At 49.0% G+C, this 24,486-nt stretch overlaps 1 protein-coding gene across 1 annotated transcript; it reads left to right on the plus strand.

Annotated features, from left to right (window-relative positions):
- The first annotated feature begins 691 nt into the window (after positions 1–691).
- Positions 692–21,548, plus strand: B4GALNT2 (beta-1,4-N-acetyl-galactosaminyltransferase 2). The gene is made up of 10 exons (XM_008688701.2): positions 692–927; positions 1,465–1,593; positions 7,992–8,098; positions 9,292–9,329; positions 11,159–11,339; positions 11,895–11,981; positions 15,773–15,960; positions 16,888–17,028; positions 18,838–19,057; positions 19,628–21,548. Exons 1-10 carry the CDS (start codon positions 692–694, stop codon positions 19,831–19,833), a joined length of 1,533 nt encoding a protein of 510 aa, XP_008686923.2. The 3' UTR covers positions 19,834–21,548.
- The last annotated feature ends 2,938 nt before the right edge of the window (positions 21,549–24,486 follow it).

The raw sequence follows: 24,486 nt of genomic DNA on the forward strand, positions 1-24,486 counted from the left end.
TTTGGCCTTGAATTCAACTTTGGGGACATAAATGTTGCAAACCTTATTTTCTTTTTTGTCCCCCTTGGGATGTTTTTGCCCATTCTTTGCTTTCTGATTTTTTTGAGTCTCTTTGTTGCAGCTTGATTCTTTACTCTTTTAAAATCAGAAATCATTTTTTTTTAAAGATTTTATTTATTTATTTGACAGAGATAGAGACAGCCAGTGAGAGAGGGAACACAAGCAGGGGGATTGGGGGAGGAAGAAGCAGGCTCATAGCGGAGGAGCCTGACGTGGGGCTCGATCCCATAACGCCCGGATCACGCCCTGAGCCGAAGGCAGACGCTTAACCGCTGTGCCACCCAGGCGCGCCGGAAATCATTTCTGGTAAGCAGTCTACGATATAAGGCTTCACTTACATTTTTCCTCAAGTTATTATCCCCACGTATTACGACACAATCAAGTCATTTATTATGCGATCAAGAAAAAGGATGTTGGGGCGCCTGGGTGGCATAGCGGTTAAGCGTCTGCCTTCGGCTCAGGGCGTGATCCCGGCGATCTGGGATCGAGCCCTACATCAGGCTTTTCTGCTATGAGCCTGCTTCTTCCTCTCCCACCCCCCCTGCTTGTGTTCCCTCTCTCGCTGGCTGTCTCTATCTCTGTTGAATAAATAAATAAAATCTTAAAAAAAAAAAAAAAAGAAAGAAAAAGGATGTTAACGGGATTTGTTCTTTTGTGTTCCAACAGGTCTGACTTTCTGTGGCCCTCCAAGAGATCAATTTTCCTCTTAGGACTTGTCCCTGTTATTGGCGTTGTTGTATTTATGTTGGGAGGTGTGGAGTTCAGTAGCCCCTTTCCAGAGCTCCCTCGTTCTGCTCCAGCTGACCAGATGCTGAAGCTTCTACCCGAGGAACGTCTCAAGGACCTTTTTACCTTCGATGGAATCTGGTGAGATTCACATTATTCCTCGTTGGTCCGACGTCTCCCTTGCTCCTCCAGTGGTTTCCTGCGCCCATTTTATAGCCAGTTCCCTGCCTTCCCGAGTCTGTGCTTTTTGTTCAAGTGATCCAAACTGTGGGACCTGGAAAGGGTTTGTTCTGCACGGTGCACCCAGCGAAGTCCCCTAAAACTACGGAGGGCCTGTGTGGCTCAAACCGCAAGAAAGTTGCTGCTTTTTTGTCCCGCTGGCCTCCTCTTCTGGTGGGGCCCAGATGTCACTGGCATTCACATGACTCAAGTTTAAAGACATTTGGTGCAGGGAATAATTGCAGAGAGGGGGCCTTCTTGCCCTTCCCCAACCCCTCCCATCCCCTGTATCTCTGGGAGGGGCCGCTGCTGGGATTCCAGAATCTCCTCCCAAGTGGACAGGTGGGTACATGGAAAGGAGATTCTCAGGGTGAACCCCACACTGATGAGACCACAGGTTCTCTCTCACCCACCAGCCCACCCACCAGCTCCATGTTCACAGTCCTTTTCTGGTTTTAGGCTGTTCCCGAAAAACCAGTGCAAATGTGAACATCAGGAAAGCTACAACTTTCAGGATGCCTATGGCCAGAGAGAGCTCCCGGCAGTGAAAGCGAGGAGACGGGTTGAATTTGAGCACTTTCAGAGGAGGTAATAGAGACCGCGAGGGCTCTCGGATCCTGGGGTAGAGCAGAAGCTCTCTCTACTGTGTCCTGAGGGTGCGGGTCCCAAGAAAACAGGGAGGAACTCCTCTCTTGCCGGAGTCCCTGGGGAACTGTTAGGAATAAAGCAAGAAGAGAGAATGGAGGAAAATGGCCCATAAATGAAGATTTCTTAAACTTTGCACATCGAGAACATTTCATAGTAAGATCAGAGCAAAGGAATGAAAGCAGTCTGGGACATCCGTGTGGTGTTGGCACGACCTCCAGGCATGCAGGCCTTTACAGCAGGTGACTTTGCAGCAAGGGGCAGCTCTCATTCATTTATAGTTGAGAACATACTGCCCCCTGCTGTGTGCAGAGCCCAGAATTACACACTTGGGGCACATGGGCCAGGATTGTTGGTTGAAAAGAGCAGTGATGGATTCTGATGGGCTTATATAGAAAGGGTACTTGTGGGAAGGCTGTAGGATCCTCCCCCAAAACCATAGGTGATAGAATGACCAGGCTAAGAAATCAGGAACCAAGGGAGCACAGAAGGGCTGGGCAGGCCCACCTTCTTCCCTTCCTTCCTTCCTCCTAGCAATCATTTATGAGTTATAGCAGAAGGCATGCTATAACAAAAAATAAAAATAAGAGCACCATGATTAGGCACTTGAACTCTGGAACAGTCTGGATGGCAAGTAACTTGACCTCCCAGTCCTCAAGTATCTTCATATGAAAAATTGTAATAAAGATACTTCTTTCATAGGCTCGTGAAGGCTTCGTGATGTGCATCGTATTAACAGACCAAGAGCTAGTAACTCATGAATGGGCCTGACATACACAAGCACTACAAACATCTCACCTACGGCCACTGTTGTGGTTTACTATTAATATCGCTGCTCTTACGGTTCTTCCAGGAGATACATAATTCATTAAGAGGCACATAACTCACTTATTAGATCGTTATAAGTGCTCTATGGAGACATAAAATAGTGTGGTAGAATGTTACTTGATGGCGTGAACTTTAATGGGATGATGGAGGAAGGTGACCTTGAACTCTGATTTGTATATCAAGTGGGAGTCGCCACCATCTCCTCTAAAGGAACATCTCAGAAGGAAGAGTTAATACAGGGCCCAGAGCCTTGGGCATGGGGGGCTTTCATGATGGCTGTTGGAGCCCTAGTAACTCAGGGGAGGGCTGGGGGGATGTGAGCCTGGAGCGAGGCCAGTCACGAAGGCCATGTAAGCCGGGAGATGGAGCGTGCATTTTTGCTGAGTAACGCAAATAATTGAACAATTATTTTAAAGATTTTATTTATTTGTTTGTTTGTTTATTTAGAGCATGAGTGGGGGGAGGGGCAGAGGGAGATGGAGGGAGAGAATGTCAAGCAGACTCCACACTGAGTGCAGTGCCCAGCCCGGGGTCGATCTCACAACCCTGAGATCATGACCTGAGCCGAAGTCAAGAGTGGGATGCCCAACCGACCGAGCCAGCCAGGCGCCCCAGGAGTTGAATTTTTTTTCAAAGTGGCGAGTTCTTATCTGAGATTCTTTTGTAAACTATTGCCCTGACTTTTCAGTGGAGAATACATGGTAGGGAAGGTGTAGGGGAGGCAGGGGGATCTGTTGAGCAGTCAGGTGGAAGGTCAGTGTTCCTTCTGCTGCTGGGACAGTGCCGTCTGTGCCTCTGGGATGAACCGTCCCCACGTGCTCTGTTGGCTGAGCCTGAGTCATGAATCAAAGAAGGGAAAGGGTGAGTCGGGCCCCTCCGGGGTAGATTTTGGGAATCAGCTACCTCCCTCCCCCCAACTACATACAAATGGAAGACTCCACAGAGGAGGGTGGGGGTGCCACAAGAGGCAGCTTTGGAAGTCAAAGAACCAGTGGGATAGACCGACGATTCTGGCACGGGTTTGGACCCCGGCCCCTCCTAGCCGTGTGAGAAGCAGCAGGGCTCAGTGCTGCCAGGGGAGGCTGACTGACTGCCTTCGGGTCCTGCATCCTTCATGCCCCAGCCAGATGACCTCGGGCCAGCTGCTTACGCTCTTCTGTAAAATGGGGATAGTAATCGTACCTAGAGTTGTTGTGACATGTAGTGAATTGACCCATGGAAGGGCCTAAAACTGTATCCCGTTCATAACCTCACTGAACGTAGAGGAGAGTAGACATAAGAAAGCCATAGAAACAACCAGAAGTGGAGGTGATAAGCTCTCACGGCGAGCAGTATCTCCCTCCACCTGCCTCTTGCCGCTGTGGTTCCCGCTGTGTCTCCCGGTCTGTCTTGGTCACTGTCCGGGGGGTTGTGCTAGCCGGGGACTTGAGTCACCCGACACAGAGTAGGGCTCAGCAAGCCCCTGTGGAATACGTGGCTGGTGCAAGGGGAAAGCTGGGCCTGTTCCTGCGGGATGATGGCTTCCGTCCCTGTTGTGGGCAGTGGGGGGCTGCTGGGAGAAGGGGGTCAGGGCTGTTTCCAGCAAATACCAGTGCAGGTGTGCCCATTGCAGGTGTGTGATGGGGGAAGGGAGAAGAGGCAGGGAGCTCTGAAGACACTGGAGAGAGTGGGATGGGGGGAACGGAGAGGGGCAGGAGAACGTCGAAGCAGGGGACTCTTAGGAGGGGGTGCTGGTCCGGAGGGGGCTGAGCAGAGGAATTCATTAGAAGAAAGAGCTGACTCAGAACAGGGAAGGCTGTGAGCTGGCCGGGTCCTCACCTGCCCCTCCCTCACCTGGGGAAATGCCCAGCTCTCCTGGGATTATACCTGGCCAGGCAGGTGCCAGGACAAACAGAGCCCAGGAATCATCAATGATGTGAACCGGGTCTCAGGTCGTCGTGGCTGTAGCCAGGGGAGAAGATGCTCAGCTCCCATCTGGGCCTCAAATCTTTCTCTTGCCCAAGAAACACCCTGAATGCCTGGTCTGGGCAAGGTGCTGAGTCAGGTACAAAGACAGAACTGATGGAGATCCTGCTCCCAGGAGCTCACAGCCGCACAGAGAGGATGCAGTCAGCGCACTCCCCGCGTCCCCTCCACCCTCCATCTCACCGGCTCTGCCGCCGCTGTAGTTACACAGAGAGCCCCAGCTCAGTGTGGAGTGACCGTGGGCGCTGTGTGGCACACAGGGTGTGTTCAGCAAACTGTGTGGAACTCAGGAGTTCAGGGTTAGTCTAGTCAGGGGGAGTGTAGGTCTTAGGAGGGAGAGCGGTTCCCAATTCTGAGGATTACAAAAGGAATGTTCCAGAAGGTAGCATTCAGAGCTGGCCTCATTCCTGTTACCGCACAGACGACCTAGTATTCTAGTTATTGGTGTCTCAGTCTGGGCTCTCCCCCTCCAGGAATGGGATTTTCTTGGTCCCTTTGTGCCCACATTAGCACAGGGCCAAAGGGATCACGTAGCATAAATAACGCAGAATCTTCGGCCCCTGGCGAATGTCACCTACGCCGGACAACTCTCTGCGGGTATACAATGGAGATGATTCATAACTTAGGTGCTCTCCTCTGTGTGAGGGAATCCTGCAAAACTCCATTTGGAGATCACGCCCTATTATCCTCTGCAGGAGAGCGCACGTCTGATGCAGGAAGCAGGGCGGGGCGCCGCCCCGGATGCCGGGACCTCTGCGTGCTCTGTCTCTGCCACTTAATTGTCTGTATCCTTGAAATCATGACTGGAGCTTGATGTTGGGTATGATCTCTGGTTCATTTGAATCTGATTACCTCCATAGTATGCTTCACTTAGAAAGTAGTACATGGGGCGCCTGGGTGGCCCAGTCGTTAAACATCTGCCTTCAGCTCAGGTTGTGATCCCAGGGATCGAGCCCTGGCATTGGGCTCCCTGCTCAGGGGGGAGCCTGCTTCTCCCTCTCCGTTCCCCCTGCCTATGTTCCCTCTCACTGTTTCTCTCTGTGTCAAAGAAATAAACTCTTAAAAAAAAAAAAGTACAAGGATAACGCTCTTTTTAAAAAACTCCACTTGAACCAACCCGCTCAACTCTCCTTGCTTCCCTTCCTTGTATGATGTGCTCCTTTGCCAACCCAATCTGCCCTTAGGCGTTTGGTATCTATTATTCCACACTATTTTTTATACTGCTCTACACGGATGAACACCCGTAATCACATGCGTATTTATGTGTATCTGTATCCACATAAACATAGACTCTTGGGTTTTTGTGTGTATTTTTAAATTTTGTTTTAATTCCAGCGTAGTTAACATACAGTGTTGTGTTAGTTCCAGGCGTACAAGACAGCGATTCCACAATTCTCAACGTGACTCAGGGCTTCATCCCTTTCACCTGTTTCACCCATCTGTGTGTACGTTTTTAATGTAATTGACACCATAAGAACAAATCGCGCTAGAATTTGCTTTTTTCATTCAATATGGTTTTTTTCAAGTGTTTTTGTTTTAGAGAGAGAGTGCTTGAGCACGGGAAGGAGGCAGAAGGAGCGGGGGCAGAGGGGGCAGGAGGGAGAGAATCTTTTTTTTTTTTTTAAGATTTTATTTTATTTGACAGAGATAGAGATAGCCAGTGAGAGAGGGAACACAAGCAGGGGGAGTGGGAGAGGAAGAAGCAGGCTCCTAGCGGAGGAGCCTGATGTGGGGCTCGATCCCATAATGCCGGGATCACGCCCTGAGCCGAAGGCAGACGCTTAACCACTGTGCCACCCAGGCGCTCCAGGAGGGAGAGAATCTTAAGCACGAGCTCACGACCCTGAGATTGTGACCTGAGCCAAAACCAAGAGTTGGATGCTTAACCAACTGAGCCCCCCAGGAATCCCTCATTAAGTAACTTTTAAGAGCTATCTATAGTTCTAGTTCTTTCCTTTTAATTGCTATACAGCTATGAATATGAATACACTGAATTTTATTAAGTTATTCTCCTATTGAATGATATTCAGATTTGGGGGAAATTTTCATGATTGCATTTACATAAATTATAATAATCATCTTACATTATATTTACATTCTTTCCTTATTTCGTTTAGATGCGTATAAGGAGGCTCCCTTCAACCTGCTGAAATGAACCTCCTTGTGCATGGTGCTGTTTACACAGGCAGGAGTCTCTCCCCTTAACTAGCCTCTGAATCGCTCACTCATGAGAGGTGCTTATTTCTACTTGCAGTAAATACTGGCAGACTGCGTTCAACAGCACCTATGTTAACTTACACTTTCATGACAAGTGGGTAAGCGTAGTGCCTTAGATACCCCCTACCTAACCAACACTCCCTCTCAGTACATGTTAAAACATTAATGAAAAAGATATTTCATTGTTTTTGTTTTTGAAGATTTGATTTGATTTTGAGCAATCTCTACACCTCACATGGGGCTTGAACTCACAACCATGAGATCAAGAGTCACAGGCTCTACCAACGGAGCCAGCCCGGAGCCCCTAGTTCATTGTTTTTAAAAGTTGCCTCTCCCTGGTTAATTTTGAAGCTGAGCACGTCTCGTTTATGCATGAGCCATTTGTACTTCCTCTTCTGTTAATCGCCTCTTTACATCATTTCCCATTTTTAAATTTCGTCTCTTTCGTATTCTCAGGAATACTCGCTATAGTAGTCGAATCTTTCTTCCAGGTGATCTAAATGAAACCCTTGGCTACCCTGGATGCCCGAAGGCTGCATTTCAACCGTATTACCTTAGTCCCCCAAAGAATCAGTCTCGCTGGCTTCTATGCTCTTGCCCTTGACTGAGGTTATTTTTTTTTTTAAGATTTTATTTATTCGACAGAGATAGAGACAGCCAGCAAGAGAGGGAACACAAGCAGGGGGGGTGGGAGAGGAAGAAGCAGGCTCACAGCAGAAGAGCCTGATGTGGGGCTCGATCCCATAACGCCGGGATCACACCCTGAGCCGAAGGCAGACGCTTAACCGCTGTGCCACCCAGGCGCCCCTGAGGTTATTATAACAACAAAACCCTACGAAAATCGTCACCGTGTTTGCTCTGAAAATACAGAGGCAACAAATCACATTTCTTGCGATGTATTTTCTTTTTGCGTTCCGAGCCAGCCAAAGTTTATTTGCCTCAGAAGTCGTTTGCTTTGTCCTGTTGATAATAAGACCAGAGTACCGACTGTCCACCGCGTTACACCCTGACTACCGGGAAGTTCACGTGCGACCGTGGCGACCGTGGCATCCCGCTGCTGCAGCGGGGTTGGCCCAGATGGTCTTGTTATTTTGTTTCTTCTTTCTCTCTGGTGTGTTTTTAATTTTCTTATATGTGCTTTGTTGTAAACTGCCTCAATTCCTTTGTGGAATTCAAGGCTGGAGGGAGGAAATGGAGGGGTGAACGGGACGATCTGCTTTCGATTTCTTCCCATTGGCAAGCACAGAGCTCCGGACACAGGTACCCCTTCCAGAACGAAGCAGAGAGGCACGTGAGAGCAGCTGCTAACGGTCTGGTTCTGTTTCCTGCAGAGAAGGGTTGCCCCGTCCACCGCCGCTGCTGGCTCAGCCCAACCTCCCCTTTGGGTACCCGGTCCATGGGGTGGAGGTGATGCCCCTGCATACGGTTCCCATCCCGGGTAGGTACATCTCCAGCCGGAGAGGAGCCAGGCAACTTTCTTAACTCGTAAGCAAAATGGGGGAGTGGAAGCAATCATTCATTGAGTACGTGCTGTGGACTCAGCACTATACGGGAAGCTCGCTGTGATTTCACTTAATGGTTAATCACAATGTTTCCACTGTGGGGAATCAATCGCGCTTGGCCGCTGTGACCTCCCTGGGGATCCGAGATAACACAGAAGAGGACAGAAATCTGTGTGCCTCTAGGAATCTTAGGACATGATTAGTTGTTCGGTGTCCTCCAGCATCACGAGAGCAGGCAAAGATGAGCCCACCTGCTGGGAGAGCATATTGAAAAGAATATTCAGGTTGGTTGAAACTCCCCTCTACAAGGGATTTCTACACACTTCTCTAGTACAGCACCACGTCCCTGTGAGGTAAATGTTATTTTGCCAATTCCACAGATGACGTGAGGTATCTAAGGCCCCGTAGGGAGACTATTTTTGAATTAGAACTTGAATTAGTCATATTACGAGAACAGAGATTCTGAAGTAAATACATTTGGATGAATTGCTAGTATTTTTGAATAGTCATTTAAAAAGTGATTTGTCATTTTGGATGATTCCTTTTTTTTATTATAAAATATGCATAACAAAATTTATTATGTTAGTCGTTTTTAAGCCCACAGTTTTGTGGCATTAAGTATATTCTCATTGTTCTGAAACTGTGACCATCATCCATTTCCAGAACTTTTTTATCTTCCCCAATTGAAACGCTGTACCCATTTAACATTGACTCCCTTCCCCTCTCCTGCCTGTGGAAACCACCATTCAGTAGAATGTCTTGTCTCGTCTCTGCGAATTTGACTATTCTAGGTCCCTCATATAAAGATGATTCATTCCTTAGCCATTGTGGCTTTCCCTTTGGTAGCAGAGATATCTGGAAGGGGCTGGATTAATTCACAGAAGCCATCCAGTGTTGAGGGTGGGCATCAGAGGCTTTAGACCCCCTGGAATTTGAGAAGGACCATGGGACACCACCTCACAGGACCCCAGGGAGAGGGGAATAGTCGGCAAACACCCTGGATAGGAGATGACCCTGGAAGGCATTCTGGAAGGACGTGTAGAAGTCATCAGGAAGGTAGGAAGCATCAGGGAGCCCTTGGCATCCTCTCAAATGGTGTTTTTTTTATCCTGTTTCCTGTGTCCTCCAGGTCTCCAGTTTGAAGGACCCGAGGCCCCCATCTATGAGGCAAGTCCCCTTCCCAGACCCTTTTTTCATTTGGCATCACTGCCCACCTCCGCATCCCTGATGGTGGCTGGTCTCGGATTTTGACCGAGTGCTCCTCCAGTTTGAATATCCGACATGAGTCCCAGGTGGGGCGAGGGAGTAGATGCCTCCAGAAGGCATGATTTTTCCAGCCATGCCAGTGGCTGGAGTTCCCAGGAGGACTTCCAAAGACCTGGGCCAGGGCAGATGCTGCTGCTTTCGCTGCGGGAGGAAGCTGTCGCCCCAGCCCCGGCTCCAGGGCCTGTTGCCTCCGTCCGGGTTAGCGTGCCAGCCAGCAAGACCAGTGTTCTGCGCCCTGCCTTTCGTTCCCCGCTTCATGGAGCTCCAAATCCAGCCCTGGTGTGCATAGCTGATGGGTGGGATACAAACCGCATCCAGAACCCTAATCTAGAAAGGAGTCTGGGGAATGTAGTTTTCGTTTTCCCACTCTGCACGCCAGAGGATGGAGTGGGTGATGAGTGAGCAACTCTGCAAAACGGATTTACTATGTTAGTCGTTCTCGGATGGCCTTCTCCGCCCTCCCCCACCCCCAGCAAAGCACCCCTCCCCAACCTCTGCCACTTTTCCCGGTACTCCACGTTATCTTCTTCATGGTGCTTTCCTGTACCTGAATTATTTTATATGCATCACGATATACTTACCGCCATTCTCCCCGACTAGAATCTAAGCCTCTTGAAGGTGGGGAGTTGGTTTTATTCACCGCTGTCTTCCCAAGACCTATAATTTGGATCTCAGAAAACACCTGTTGGCCAACCGACCTGCTTTCAGCAGATGTGACATAACCCAGGGTGCTTGTCATAAAAATACCAGGCTGGGGCACCTGGGTGGCACAGCAGTTGAGCGTCTGCCTTCGGCTCAGGGCGTGAGCCCGGCGTTCTGGGATCGAGCCCCACATCAGGCTCCTCCGCTATGAGCCTGCTTCTTCCTCTCCCACTCTCCCTGCTTGTTTCCCTCTCTCGCTGGCTGTCTCTCTCTCTGTCAAATAAATAAATAAAATCTTAAAAAAAAAAATACCAGACTGCCCAGAGGACGAGAAGGCAGGAGAGCAGAGTTGCTTTAGGGAGTAGCCGTGGGACGGAGAGAAGGGGCCCGGTTCTAGCTACATGTTGAAGGTAGACCCAATGGGACTCACTCCGAACAGGAATGACCTCCCTTAGGGACTTCAACAGTTGGACGAATGAAGGTGCCATTCAGGAGGCAGGGAGAACCAGGGAGAGAGTGGCAAACAGGTTTATAGAGAAAAATCAGTAGGTCAGTCGTGAGGATTTCAGTTGCTTGTGCGACGTCCTAGCGGAGCAATCCGCCAGGCAGTTGGGTCTCAGGAAGACGGGAGCGGGCGATGGACACTGTTAATCCTTTAGCATTTGAATGGTATTCAAAGCCGCCTCCTTTACTGAGAAGGTGTTGAATAGGAAGAGAAAAGAGCACAGAACCAACCCGAAAAAAAGTCCCCTGGGGAGGTCAGACAGAGGAGGAGGAGAGGGAGGAGGCAGTCGGCAATCAAAAGGAGGAGCCAGCGGGAGTAGGAAGCCATCTAGAAGCACGGGATCCTGTAAGCCAAGGAAGAAGAGAGCAATGGCCCTTGAACACTCCGGTCCCCAGGACTTGATTCGACTTCACTGGGGATAGAGCCGCAACCCGCTGCAGAGCCAGACCCCAGCTGCCAGGGGCGGGGGGGGGTGGGGGGTGGGGGGTGATCCTCGCAGCCTCTTGCGCTCTGCCCCCCTGCTGGCCATCCTGGGCTCGTGCTTTCCCTTGCGTTTAGCATCTTTCTACCTCACCCCCCTTAGGTCACCCTGACAGCTTCTCTGGGGACACTGAATACCCTCGCTGACATCCCAGACAGTGTGGTGCAGGGCAGAGGCCAGAAGCAGCTGACCATTTCGACCAGTAACCGGAAGCTTTTGAATTTCATCCTCCAGCACGTGACGTACACCAGCGCGGTGTACCAGCACCACAGGGTGGATGTGGGTGAGAACCTGTCCTTGCACAGCAAGATGCTTATTAGGGAGTGGAAAAACCACCGCGCCCTCCCAAAGTCTTTCTCCTCCAGGAAGCCTGCCAGCATTTAGGATTCTTCCCTTGCTCTTGTTTCAAACCCTGGACATCTAACTTCTCAATTACGGTCCCCAACATTACCCCCACGTTGCCATGGACCCCACAGCGTGACTTGAAGGAAAGAAGATATACATCTCTCTGTGAGGGCAGATCAGGCATGCTATGCGGTACAAACCACCCGGCTCTGTTCCCCATTATTGATTTCAGGGTCCCGAGTTCAAGCCCCGTGTTGGGCATGGAGATTACTTAATTAAAAAAAAAAAAAAAAAAGAGAGAGACATTCAGCCAGTTACCCCAGGACACACATCAAGTCAGTAGCCAGAATGCTGTCCACTCTGTGGGGTCTCCTCCCAGGCAGGACAATCTCTACCCAACCTTCACCCCTGCTGCAAATGGGTTTCCTTGGGGGCAGTGTGGAGAATGACCTAGACTCCGTGCTGCCCTCCTTGACCTTATTTCTCCCTGCAGTGAGTCTGGAGTCCAAGTCTTCTGTGGCCAAGTTTCCGGTGACCATCCGCTACCCTGTCATCCCTAAGTTATATGACCCTGGACCAGGTAAGACCCTTGCTCCTGGGGCTCCAGGGATGAGATGAAACTCGGTGAAACTCGGAAGGGATCGGCTCTGAGGTGCAGGAGGAGAATTGATGAAAGTAACCGCTCTGATAGGGTTCCTGACAAAGGAGAAAAAAATTCGAATATTCTAATATTTCTTAATTATATTTAACTTATTATGTGGTTGTGCTTATTTTGGCAAAAAAACCCCACAATTAATTATAACATCTTAATAAGTAATAGTAATAAAAACAGAGTGGTATGGGACCGTGGCTAGCTCTCTCACTGGAGTTGAATGGGAAATCCAGAGACAGATATGTTGGAGGCTTACCATGCGATAAAGGTAGCTTTCCAAATTCAAGGGTGAAGAGAAGGAAGATCCGAGAAATCACATGGGACAACTGCGTAGATAAAGGAAGGTAAAAAGTTGGCTCTAGGGACTCCTGGGGGGCTCAGTCTGTTGGGTGTCTGTCTTCGGCTCAGGTCATGATCCCAGTGTCCCTGGATCGAGCCCCACGTCGGGCTCCTTGCTCAGCAGGGAGCCTGCTTCTCTCTCTGCCTGCCGCTCCCCTGCTTGTGCTCTCTCTCTCTGACAAATAAACAAATAAAATATTTTTTTTAAAAGTTGGCTCTATCTTACAGCTCATATCAAGATAAATTCCAAATTGATCAAATATCTCATATTTTTAGGCACTCGAAAAAAAACCCGTGGAGTTTAAAAAATAGTCTTAGAGTGTAAGACCTTTCTAAATATGACACAAAACACAAAGACCAGAGAGAAAAGACGACACATAAAATGCATGAAATTTTTAAATGTTTTTATGGCAGAAAGCCACCAAAAGCAAAAGCAAACGACAAAGAACAAATTGGGGAAAAATATCTTCAACATACATGAAAGTCAAAGGTGTACTTTTACTTGAAAGTGTCTATAAATCCGTAAGAACCCCCAATAGGCCTGCGTGCCCGGCTGGCTCTGTCAGTGGAGCTTGTACCTTGTGGTCTGGGGGTCGCGAGTTCAAGCCCCACCTTGGGTGTAGAGATTACTTAATAAGTACTTACTTAATTAGTAAGTAATTAATTACTTACTAAGTAATTACTAATAAGTAATTAAGTAATTACTTACTTTTTAAGTAAGTAATTACTTAATAATTACTTAAATAAGTAAATGTTTTTAAAGATTTTATTTATTTGTGAGAGAGAGAGAGCCCAAGCAGGGGGAGTAGCAGAGGCAGAGGGAGAAGCAGACTCCCCACTGAGCAGGGAGCCCAATGTGGGACTCGATCCCAGAACCCTGGGATCATGACCTGAGCTGAAGGCAGACACTTAACCGATTGAGCCACCCAGGCGTCCCAAATAAGCAAATGTTTTTGTTTTTTTTTAAACCACCTAGACAAAACAAAACAAAAAACCAAACACCTAATAAGCCAATGGAAAAATGCACAGTTGGCAACAGATTAAATTCAACAATACTTTAAGCTATTAGAATATACTCTCCGTCTCATACTAAAAAAAGTGCAAATGAAAAATACATTGATATCAGAAAGTATTGGACAAGGAGCAGGGAGGAGGCATTCTTATAAACTCCTGGTGGGAAATGTAAATGGCCACAGCCTTTCTGGGGGCAATTTGGCAATACCTATCAACATTTGGGTCAGCATTCCCTTCGGCCCAGCAGTTGCATTTCTAGAAATGATCGTGCAGATACTTATATCTGCTGGAAATGATGTTTGTTTGAGGTGTTTTATTACAGCATTGTTTGCGAAGACAAAAACCTTAGAAGTGGGATGCATCGATTAGATCAAGTGCAGTCCGTCCATATAATGAAATTCCGTGCGGTGGCATTCGGAAGGAGGGACAGGGGAGACACAGGAGGGTTGTTTTTTTTTTTTTATGCTGCTATAAAATGCTTTCCAAGTTATAAGCAGATACAGAAGAGAGGGAAGAGTAAGTTATTCTTTCTGTAAAAAGAAAGAGGGAAAAAATGTATGTATGCAATTGCTTGAACATTCTCATTTTAAATCATTTTTGGATTTCTCTGTTATTTTTAGTCTGTCTGGAATGGGTCCCTCTGTACACGGTGGATTCGTTGGCTGTCGTTCATGCAGATGTTCTTTAAGTGTTCTGTGATTTTTGTGGGTGGGCTCATCTTGAGTAGAAGCTTCCGTGGCTTGTCTGCTGCTTTCTCCCTTCTCTCTCCTGACTCCCTCCCATCCCACAGCTTTATAGTCGCATCTACTCCCTGTCTCCCCAGCTTTCTGGTCTACCTCTTTATACTGGAGTCTCGGGGCTCCTGTCTCATGGTGATATCGGAGCTATTAAAGAGCCAGTTGCTGGGCCTGAGGGTGGCTTGGCAAGGGTCGTGGCTGTGAGGTGGTGTCATTTCTGTTTGCACCCAGAGGGATGTGCAGGGGGAATAGCTCTTCTGGGGCTCCTTGCCTGGCAGGTAGTATGTGGTGAGGGATGGAGGGTGTGCCGCCTAGCTCTCGACCGTGGCTTCTAGCAAAAAGCCTGGCTCTGGACCCACACATCCCGTGAGAGACCTTAATTCTGTTACCCCTCAGAATCAGCCTTCTCTGCTACTTCTGATCCGAGAACGCAGCCGGTCCCAGCCCCAGCTCTGCTCACTGCGTTTTATTTCTGTTCCTTGGAAGTAATGTGTATTTTGGGCATAGTTATATCTTTGTATTGTCTTTATCGCTGCTATAGATTTGGAAAAAATAGGGACTCTCAAACAGAAAGCTACAGCACCCGCTTAGCCAGGAGCCCCCTATCTTGACCACACCCTCTAGTGATTCATGCCCCTGGTTCTCTCTTTATAAGTGGATGGCATGTGGCCCAAGAAAAGGGAGGACAGGATTCATCTGGCATGCCCTTGAGCACAATTCACTTGACTCTTCCCACTGATCGCTTTTCCCTCATGCCCTCAGACCCAGGGGGAGCCGGTGTAATGGTGCACCGGGTATTAAAAGGAGGATTCTGGAATGATTTCTGACTTCTGTCACCCTGAAAAGGAGCTCTGCAGTGGGGTTCTGGAGCTCTCGCCCCCACGCCAGGTGTAGGGTTGCAGCTTTCAACATGCATTAACCCCAACAGAGCCTACCCCACCCCACCCAACATCCCACGGGCTCAGTCAGCTGGCGTGGCTCCACGTTTGGTGACTCAATCCAAGAAACACACCACTGCTCCAGCGGATTCAACATGAGGCCTTTTCCACAGAAAAGCTGTACCTTTTCCAAGTTACTGTATGTATCACACGCCTTAAGCTGGACGATCTGGTCCCGACCTGGCACTCTCCAAGTAGACCTACTTCCTCTCCAGTCTTCCTGAGGAGAGAGACCAAGTGTGTTTCTCTCTAGGAGTGCCGCTGATGACGGGGGCAAGTCTCAGTCCTTCAGATCTTTCCTCCCCTCAGCGAGCCCCATGTCCCTCCATCTTGAACCCCTCGATGGGCAGAGCTCTGGGCATCTCAATTCCTAGTATTAACGTGACAGCAGGATGCAAACGAAGTGTTGGTAAGACAAAGCATTCACACTAAGAGTAGGAGGCGGCATAGTCGAGCCAACAGAAGCAGGGAAAGAAATTCTAGAAGACAGATAAAATCTCAACAAGCTGGCTATGTTTTAAATATATTTATTTTCTATTCCAACTAACAAACTCTTACTAAGCGCTGTGTACGAGAGGCATGAGGCCCACGCCGAGAGGTCGTGGCAGAAAGAAAGCACCAGAACAGTGCAAGTCAAGTCCGTGAGGTTTCCCAAAACGCAGCGCTCTGACATCCACCCTTTCTTGCCCAGAGAGGAAGCTCAGAGACCTGGTGACCATTGCCACCAAAACTTTCCTCCGTCCCCACAAGCTCATGACCATGCTCCGGAGCATCCGTGAGTACTACCCAGACTTGACGGTGATCGTGGCTGATGACAGCAAGGAGCCCCTGAAGATTAATGACAACCACGTGGAGTATTACACCATGCCCTTCGGGAAGGTACGTCCCTTCCGGATGGGGAGACATCCGGGGCCTGGGAAAGAGGGCCCCAGAGTCAGGGTCCACCCCGGATGGGGATGCTTGAGCGGCTTTCCCAGGGAGACTCGATCCTGAAGCAGAGGGGTGGGACTGTCCTCTGAGTCCCTTTGCTGACTCCAAATTCACAGAGACATTGGATGACTCTCACGTTTCTGCATCAATGAAGCGCTTGGTATGGACATTAATTGAGGTCCTTCTAAGTGACTCGAGGTGACTGACATTCTAGGGGTTCCCGACATGCAGAGAAACTTGTGATCCCTATGATTCTACCCAAGCTAGAGGCTCGCGCTCTCTCTCCCACACACACCCTCCTTCCTACAAGGACACACAGAAGGCAATGGATGGTATCCGTACCATAGCGCCCACCCTCCAACCCTTCCAGGCACCATAAGGCGAAATGGAAGACTCAGTAGAAAAAGGACTTCAATCCATCCGCATCGGCCCGAGGACCAAGGAAGGGCTTCCGAGCCTTTCTTCGCCTCATCCTTTGATTCAGGGAGTCACTGTCCTTTCTCCAAGGTCTCTGAGACACGGACTCCCTTTAACCCGGTGGTTCTTGACCGCTCTTTGGGGGGCGCAGCCTGGCCGTTGGGAATTTAGAGAGCTCCCAGGTGATTCTAAAATGTGGCCAGGGGGGCACCTGGGTGGCTCAGTCGTTAAGCGTCTGCCTTCGGCTCAGGGCGTGATCCCGGGGTCCTGGGATCGAGCCCCACATTGGGCTCCCTGCTCCGCTGGGAGCCTGTTTCTTCCTCTCCCACTCCCCCTGCTTGTGTTCCCTCTCTCGCTGGCTGTCTCTATCTCTGTCAAATAAATAAATACAATACAATACAATACAATAAAATGTGGCCAGGGATGGCAAGCACTGATCTAACCTCTTTCCGCCTGCAGGGTTGGTTTGCTGGTAGGAACCTGGCCGTCTCTCAGGTCACCACCAAATACGTGCTCTGGGTGGACGATGATTTCCTCTTCAGTCACGACACCAAGATTGAGGTGCTGGTGGATGTCCTCGAGAAAACAGAGCTGGACGTGGTAAGGGAGCGTTGCCAGTTTCACCCCAGGTGTCCCCTGTAGAGACAGCCAGGAGAGGGGAGGGGAGGAGGAGGGGGGAGAGGGAGGGGTGGGAGGGGGAGGGTCGGGGAGGGGGAGGGGCTGAAGCAGGAGAAGAATAAGCACAACTCGGGGTTGAGAACATCCTACCAGCAATCAGGAGCTGTGCGGCTTCTGCCTCCGAATTTTCTCGCACACCCCCCTCCCCATGAAGCCTTGTTCTGTCTTTGAAACAGGGTGTTTGTGCATCACTTCTAACTCCCCCCACCGGACTGGCTTGAGAAGCAGCGACGCTGTCTGGTTCTGTCTCACCCCATGTTTAAAAAACGCGAATGGTACAGAGTTTTAAAAGCACACATAGCCCTAATGGCATTTAAAAAAGAAGAAGAAGAAAGAAAAGAATGAGAACATCAAAAGTCATTTCACATATAGAAAAGCAAAAGGCCACTACAGTTAATGAGAGTGTATTGTGGTCTTGACATTGTGAAGAGAGTAGATCGTCACTCTGGCCACACGCACCGTAACTAGGCGGGTGGTGGATACGTGAATTAGCTTGATTGTGTGATCTCTTCACAATGTATCCATATATCAAAACATCAAGCCGTAAGCCTTAAATGTATAGAATTTAAAAATAGATGTACGATTTTAATGTATCAAAGATAGCCCAATAAAAGCTGGCTTTTTTTTTTTTTAAGAAAAGAAAAACAGGAAATGGATAAGAAAATCAGGGTCGTTGTGATCTCAGTTATTTCTTCCGGGAGGACAGTCCCCAGGGCATCTGTATGACTGCGGTATCTCCCGACTACTCTTCCAGAGAGCAAATCACAGTAGCACCAGCGAGGTAGAAAGCACAGCTCCTGTCGTATAAAAATCCAAGCTGGCCCTTGACTTTGCTTCCAGCGTCAGTCTGGACCAGCCTCCTTCCTTCCCTTGATGCTGCGCTGTGTTCATGGTCCTCGGCTGCGTGGCTGGAAGAAAGGGGGAGAGAACATAGAGCACAAGCATTTGCCTTTGCAGAATGTGCTAGAAGTTGCAGGCGTCCCTTCTAACTCACATCCCTTCAGCCAGGACTTAGACACATGGTCAGACCTCGCAAGGGAAGTGGGGAGAGCCCGTCTTCAGTGGCGTAGCTGGCTGTATCTTAATTTAGTCCACTTACAACTAGTTTGCTAAAGGAAGAAGAAAAGAACGAGTGATGGGGGACAAGGAGCCGTCCTGGATGTTTATGATGGTTCAGGACTCATCCTGTTTTGTTGGGGCTCACACCTAGAAATGCATATCTTCCCCTAGTGTGTGGACAGACAGCCCAGGGAGGAAAGCCGGGAGCAGAGGAGTGGGAGGAAGGCAGCTTGAGACACATGGCACCCGGCACGCACGGCTCGTTGCAAGAAGTCCGGCAGTGGGGACTCCACAAAGGGACCCGTGTGCACGCAGGCTACTGCCTGCCTGCCCCCAAACACGGCTCCTCCTTGTGTAAGGGAGTGACTTGCCTTCTGGAAAGAGTGAACTTGCTGTCGGATTGTGCCCTTTGGACTTGGTGCTTTCTGCTCCCGCCAAGGAGATTTCCTGGGGTGAGCAGGATGAAAAGACCAAGAGACTTAGCCGTGGTGTGCGGAAGGCTGTAGCCATAACAGCAACAAGAGAGTATCCAAGGAAGGGTATGAAGGGTAGATACAGAACAGGTGTGATTCTTGTTGTAACTGAGGTTCAGTCCAGGAAGGCTTCCTGGCAGAGGCAACATGGCTATCAAGTCTGTGTTCTCTAACGTGCGTTTCTCTGCCCACCGGTTAGGTAGGTGGCAGTGTGCTTGGGAATGTGTTCCAGTTTAAGCTGTTGCTGGAGAAGAGTCAGAATGGGGACTGTCTTCACCGGAGGCCAGGCTCTTTCAGGCCCCTGGATGGCTTCCCTCGCTGCGTGGTGACCAGTGGTGTTGTCAACTTCTTCCTGGCCCACACGGAGCGACTCCAGAGGGTTGGCTTCGACCCCCGCCTGCAGCGAGTGGCTCACTCAGGTGGGGACAAGCTGGGTGAGGAAGGTGTCGGCCCGTGGACTGACCTCAGGAGTTTGTCCTTTCCAAGGGCCACGAGCCACTGATCGTGGTCCTTGCCTCAACAGTGGGTTTCTCTCCCTTTCCCCCCCACGAGGGAGCTCAGGGTCTCTCTTGCCTCCCTCCTCCCTCTCACTGTGACTTCCTACCTCCCGTCTGCTGCTCCCATGTGAGACACCCTTCCCTGCAGTTCTGTCCCCACCCTTGTTCCCCACGGATTCCCTCAGTTCCGGAGTTCATAGTTCTGTCCAGCTGGAAAGCTCATCTGGGTCTGTCTGCAGACTTTCTGGCCACACCTCTGAGAAATGTGCCTCTTTATTAGTTTATCTACTTATTTATTTTATTTTTTATTTATTTATTTTTTATTTTATTTATTTTCTCTATTCCAACTTGCCAGCCTGGGCAGGGGGCTTTGCCTGGCGCTCAGCCTCCCCACGGGTACAAACTGTGCCCTTCCCCACCTGCCTCTCCCCCCAGACCTGGACCACGGCCCCGGGTCTTCAGCTGAAGCCCGTGTTCTCCCTCTCTTGGCAGAGTTCTTTATCGACGGGCTCGGGAGCTTACTCGTGGGGTCATGTCCAGAAGTGGTGATAGGTCACCAGGCTCGTTCTCCGGTGGCTGACCCGGAGCTGGCCACCCTGGAGAAGACCTACAGTGCATTCCGGACCAACACCAAGGACCAGATCCAGTTCAAGCTGGCTCTCCACTACTTCAAGAACCATCTCCAGTGCTCCACGTGAAGTCTCCCGGGCATCAGAAACGCTCTGGACTTACCGGGGGTGGGTCTCTAAGACAGCGGATTCTGGTGGGGGGACTCCGGAGGAGAGGAGGGCTGTAAAGGACAAGCCAGTGGGCGGGGCAGGTGGGTGGGGCTCAGTTACTAGAAATACCCATCAGAGGCCAAGGGTCATTAGAAATGGACCAATCCCTGAGAAGGGCGACAGAGGCCCATCGGTAACAATCATTACTTGTTTCTGAGAGGATCCGACACGTGGTATCTCGCGTCCTCTCATTGGATCTCGTGCGAAAGAGTGTAGCTTGGCTTGGTGTCCTTGGTCAAAAGAATGGCTGCGGGGTTTTTGAGGCTTATTTGGTAGAAATTATATCGTAGTCAGAAGCACCCTCTCCAGCCTCCACAAATATGTATTTGTTGCTACCTTGGGGACTTAAATGATGTGAATGATGCAGGGTCCTGGTCCAGTTCAGTCCGCTAGCAGACTTGCACGCCAGGATCGGGGGATCAGAGGAGGGAGGAGTGACCAAGGGCCGGGCAGCTGAGGGAGGCTCGGTGGGGAGATGGATGGGATTCAGGCAGCAGAGGGAGGGAGCGCCGGAGTCCCCCGTCTGCCCCAACAGAGGTTTCCCTGGCATCAGACTCACTACTGCAAGGATACATTCCGGAACACCAGGGATTGAACTCCGACCCAGTGCTAAGGTGCCATGATAGACAGTGTCAGTGCAGTGGTGCAACTGTTGACCGCTCAAGACCCATGTCATCTGCAGAGAAGAGCCATCTCGTGTTGTGGAGGAAGCCTCTCTCTGTTATCTCAGGAGTGGGCAGCTTCCACTACTACTATACAAGCCCTGCCTTGACGGCTTCTCCNNNNTCCTGCTGAAGATGCTCCAGGGTTAATTCAGGATCCCTGAAAATGTGGCTCTGAGATATGCATAAAACTCCATAAAAAATGTTTTGGTGGTCCCATCATTTTGAAAAATACCGGAAGTTGTATCTCCCTCTTGAAAAGTCGCAATTCACATTTGCATATTAAAGGCTCTGAGAAGTCCTGCAGTAAAGAAATCAGGTTAATTTTGTTTAAGTCAGCATTTCCCAGCTATGGATATAGACTGACAATCATTTTTTTTAATACTCCCAAACCCAGAATGGAATACATACCTCCTTCTATTGTGTATGTGATCACGATTCTATTGCAAATGCTTCGGCAACTTTAACTAACCTGGACAATCATCTGGTGCAATAGTACATGCACTTTACCTGCAATAACAAAGCTATAGAGAAAGATGATGTTGGATTGTCCCATTCAGTCCTGCCTTGAGAAGCGGGCAAGAAAAGCCCCTCGCTGGATCCTGAGCGCTAGAGAACACTGTAGATGACAGACACAAGGGCTTGCTCGTGACCCCCTGGGCATCTCTGTCACCTGGGACCCAGTGCTCAGCGTGAGCACAGCATAACCTGCTACCCTAGATATCCACTCTTGGGACCCAGAGTGTTCAGGCCCCAGGGAAATGCTTCTCCACACCTTATGTCCTCGAAAGATGACTGCATCCAGATGCATTGAAAGTTTGGGGCAGCGCTTTGGGGTGCGGCTACGACGTGATCTGCCACGTGCTTGGGTAAAAGAAGAAGACAAGTGTTTCCTCTCAGATACCATAAATAGCACCAGAGTCTTGCCTACTACTTAGTGTCTATTTTCTTGCCTTCCGTGCATGGTTCTGAAAGCGCTAAAAAGATTAGTACCGTACTCACAGCAGCCGCACCTCGTGGCTTCAGGGACATTTGAAAATAGTAAACCATTTGTACGCATTAATTCTTATATATGTAATCTAGATGCATCATGCTCGAAACGTGACACCGATTCTTTGCCCTGGCAAGTTGGTTGGTCATTTGAATGCTGATGGTGCAATCATTTTATTTTTTTATAAAAATATTTAATGACTTAAATTTTCAAAAACTAAATTGAAAATAGCTAAATAAATTTGATTTTTAAATGTGGTATTTGTCCAATATAATCTTGGTTTTCTTTTAATCTTTTTGAAACGTATTTATTTATTTATTTATTTATTTATTTATTTATTTTAGAGAGAGAGTGCGCGAACAGGGGGAGGAGCAGAGGGACACGGAGGAAGAGAATCTCAAGCAGACGCCACACGGAGCATGGAACCCGATGTGGGGCTCCATCTCACGACTCTGACCTGATCAGAACCTGATCATGAAACCAAGAGTCAGACGCTTAACCGACTGAGCCACCCAGTGACTTTGCTGAAACAAAAGCAAGAAAATTAAATTATATGGAATAAATATATGATAAATTATGAATTATCTTTGTCATCTACCTATATATTTTTTTCCTATCCACATGTCACCGTGCATCAACTCAACAGCCAGACATGCACAATGACTGTTAAATCCCATGGCTTTGGTATGTTGCCAACTTTTAGTCCTATGGAAACCACAACTTGACAATATTTTTTATTTTGCCATTATAAAGATATATTTGTCAAGATAAGAGGATAGAGCATGTATTTTAACAGTTTGCTAGCTTCGGGTATTATAGCTTTGAAACATTGAAATATTTTTAAATAATTAAGATATAAGTAAAATATTTAGGGGCGCCTGGGTGGCGCAGTCGTTAAGCGTCTGCCTTCGGCTTTGGGCGTGATCCCGGCGTCCTGGGATCGAGCCCCACATCAGGCTCCTCCGCCGGGAGCCTGCTTCTTCCTCTCCCACTCCCCCTGCCAGTGTTCCCTCTCTCGCTGGCTGTCTCTCTCTCTAATAAATAAATAAAATCTTTAAATAATAATAATAATAATTTGAATTGGGTCTGCAAAGCAAGGCTCTGTGGACGGCTGGACTTCAGACGTCACACTCCAGAGCTGCAGACGTGCCCCTTACAGCGTGCGGACTGAGGAGCTGAGAAGGCCAGTCTTTAGCCAGAAAAAAAAAAAAGAGGCAACATACACACAAAGAGGAGCTGAAATGAGAGCCTCCTGACAGCCTTCTGGTTCTTTCCTGAGGTCTGGCTACAGTTGTGCCCTGGGATTTCGTGAAACACTATACCCTTATAATTCTTCCTTTTTGCTTAACCCTAATTTGAGTTGGCTCCTGTTACTTATAACCACAGTGTCCTGAATAATACAACATTCTGTGTGTCTGGCTGTTTTCAAAACAGAAAAGCGTTAACTAAAAAGTTTTCTCCTTGGGTGGTTGGGAAGCAAAAATCAGGTCACAGACAATCACAGCCGCACAGACCTACCTCCAGCGTTGACTTTGAGACACAACCAAGCAGCCCGGACCAGACCGATGACAGAGGTTTCCTTCCAGGACACTGCAGGACAGTGAAGCATCCCTTACAGGAAAGTGACAGTGAAGGACAGTGAAGGCAGTGAAGTCATCCTTCCTGAGACTTGGGCTAAACCCCCAATTCCAGGACCAGTTGGTGCAAATAAATCGTGTGGGCCTCCAGGGGGAGCTCGAGCCTGCTCTCTCTGTCTCCCCTCAACCTGCTCAGGAAAGGAAAACTGCTACTGTGATTTTCAGCAAAGAGGAATCTGTTGGCCACCAGGCATGTGTGGGTGTGTCCCTTTCATGTGGCCGAAGTGGAAATGGCACTGGGATCTGCTTTCTTCTGGATACTTTCTCCTCTGCCCAGGAAGAAGGTGACTCCCCAACTGTTTTTTATTTTTATTTTTTAGGATTTATTCATTTATTTGAGAGAGAGAGAGAGAGAATGGGGCAGAGGACGATGGAGAAAGAAACTCAAGCAGACTCCGTGCTGAGCGCAGAGCCCGACACGGGGCTCGATCTCAGGACCCTGAGATCACGACCTGAACCGAAACCAAGAGTCAGATGCTTAACCGACTGCGCCACCCGGGTGCTCCTGTTTTTGATTTTTAATAGACCAAAAGTGTACATAAGCCACTATGAAATGTGATCTATTAGAATGCTTTTACTTACAAGTACCAGAAACTTGACCCAAGTTGAAGCTTGTCGTAAACGGTCTCAGGTGGGGTAAGCGGGGGGGCAGACCACAGGTGTGCCATGATCAGGAGAAAAATCGGGGATTCCAAGCCTGGCAGTGGAGGGGGTGCCTTGCTCAGCCCATCCGGCAGTTCCAGGCTCTTCGCTCAAGGAAGGGTCCCCTTGTCCATTATCGTCCATACCCCCACAGACGGGTCCTCAGGCAGGGTGAGTGACCCTTTCTGTGGGCTGTTGAAGCTTTAACTGCCCACTTCCGGTTAGTCCCATAGGAGGTAAAACTTACTATCGGTTATCAGTGAGATTTTTAAGGAAATTGAATTGCTAATGAAATTTTATTAGCAATTCCTTAAAACTTAAGAGGTTTTCTGTCATTTCCAGTCAATTCCAGACAGCTTGTCTAGACACAGTCTTTGAGACTGGGAAACCCAGTCTGGTCACCTCGGGACTGTCGGCCTCCTTTATCCTCTGGCACTGGGTTAAACGGCTTCTGCCTGGAGGCTATTCAAAATCTTCCTCTGAGGGACAGAGAGACTAAAATCTGCTCTTTGCTCCCAGGTTTTTCCTCTTTGTGAGCAGAAATGATGAAAATGCCGCACTGTAAACAGGCCGGCCTTTTGCTTAACCTGGTCACCTGCTAAGTCTCCGTTGGTACTTTCTCTTGGGGTAGAGAATTCAG

This window comes from Ursus maritimus, unplaced genomic scaffold (genome assembly GCF_017311325.1).
Source record: "Ursus maritimus isolate PB19 unplaced genomic scaffold, ASM1731132v1 scaffold_24, whole genome shotgun sequence".
Lineage (NCBI taxonomy): Eukaryota > Metazoa > Chordata > Mammalia > Carnivora > Ursidae > Ursus > Ursus maritimus.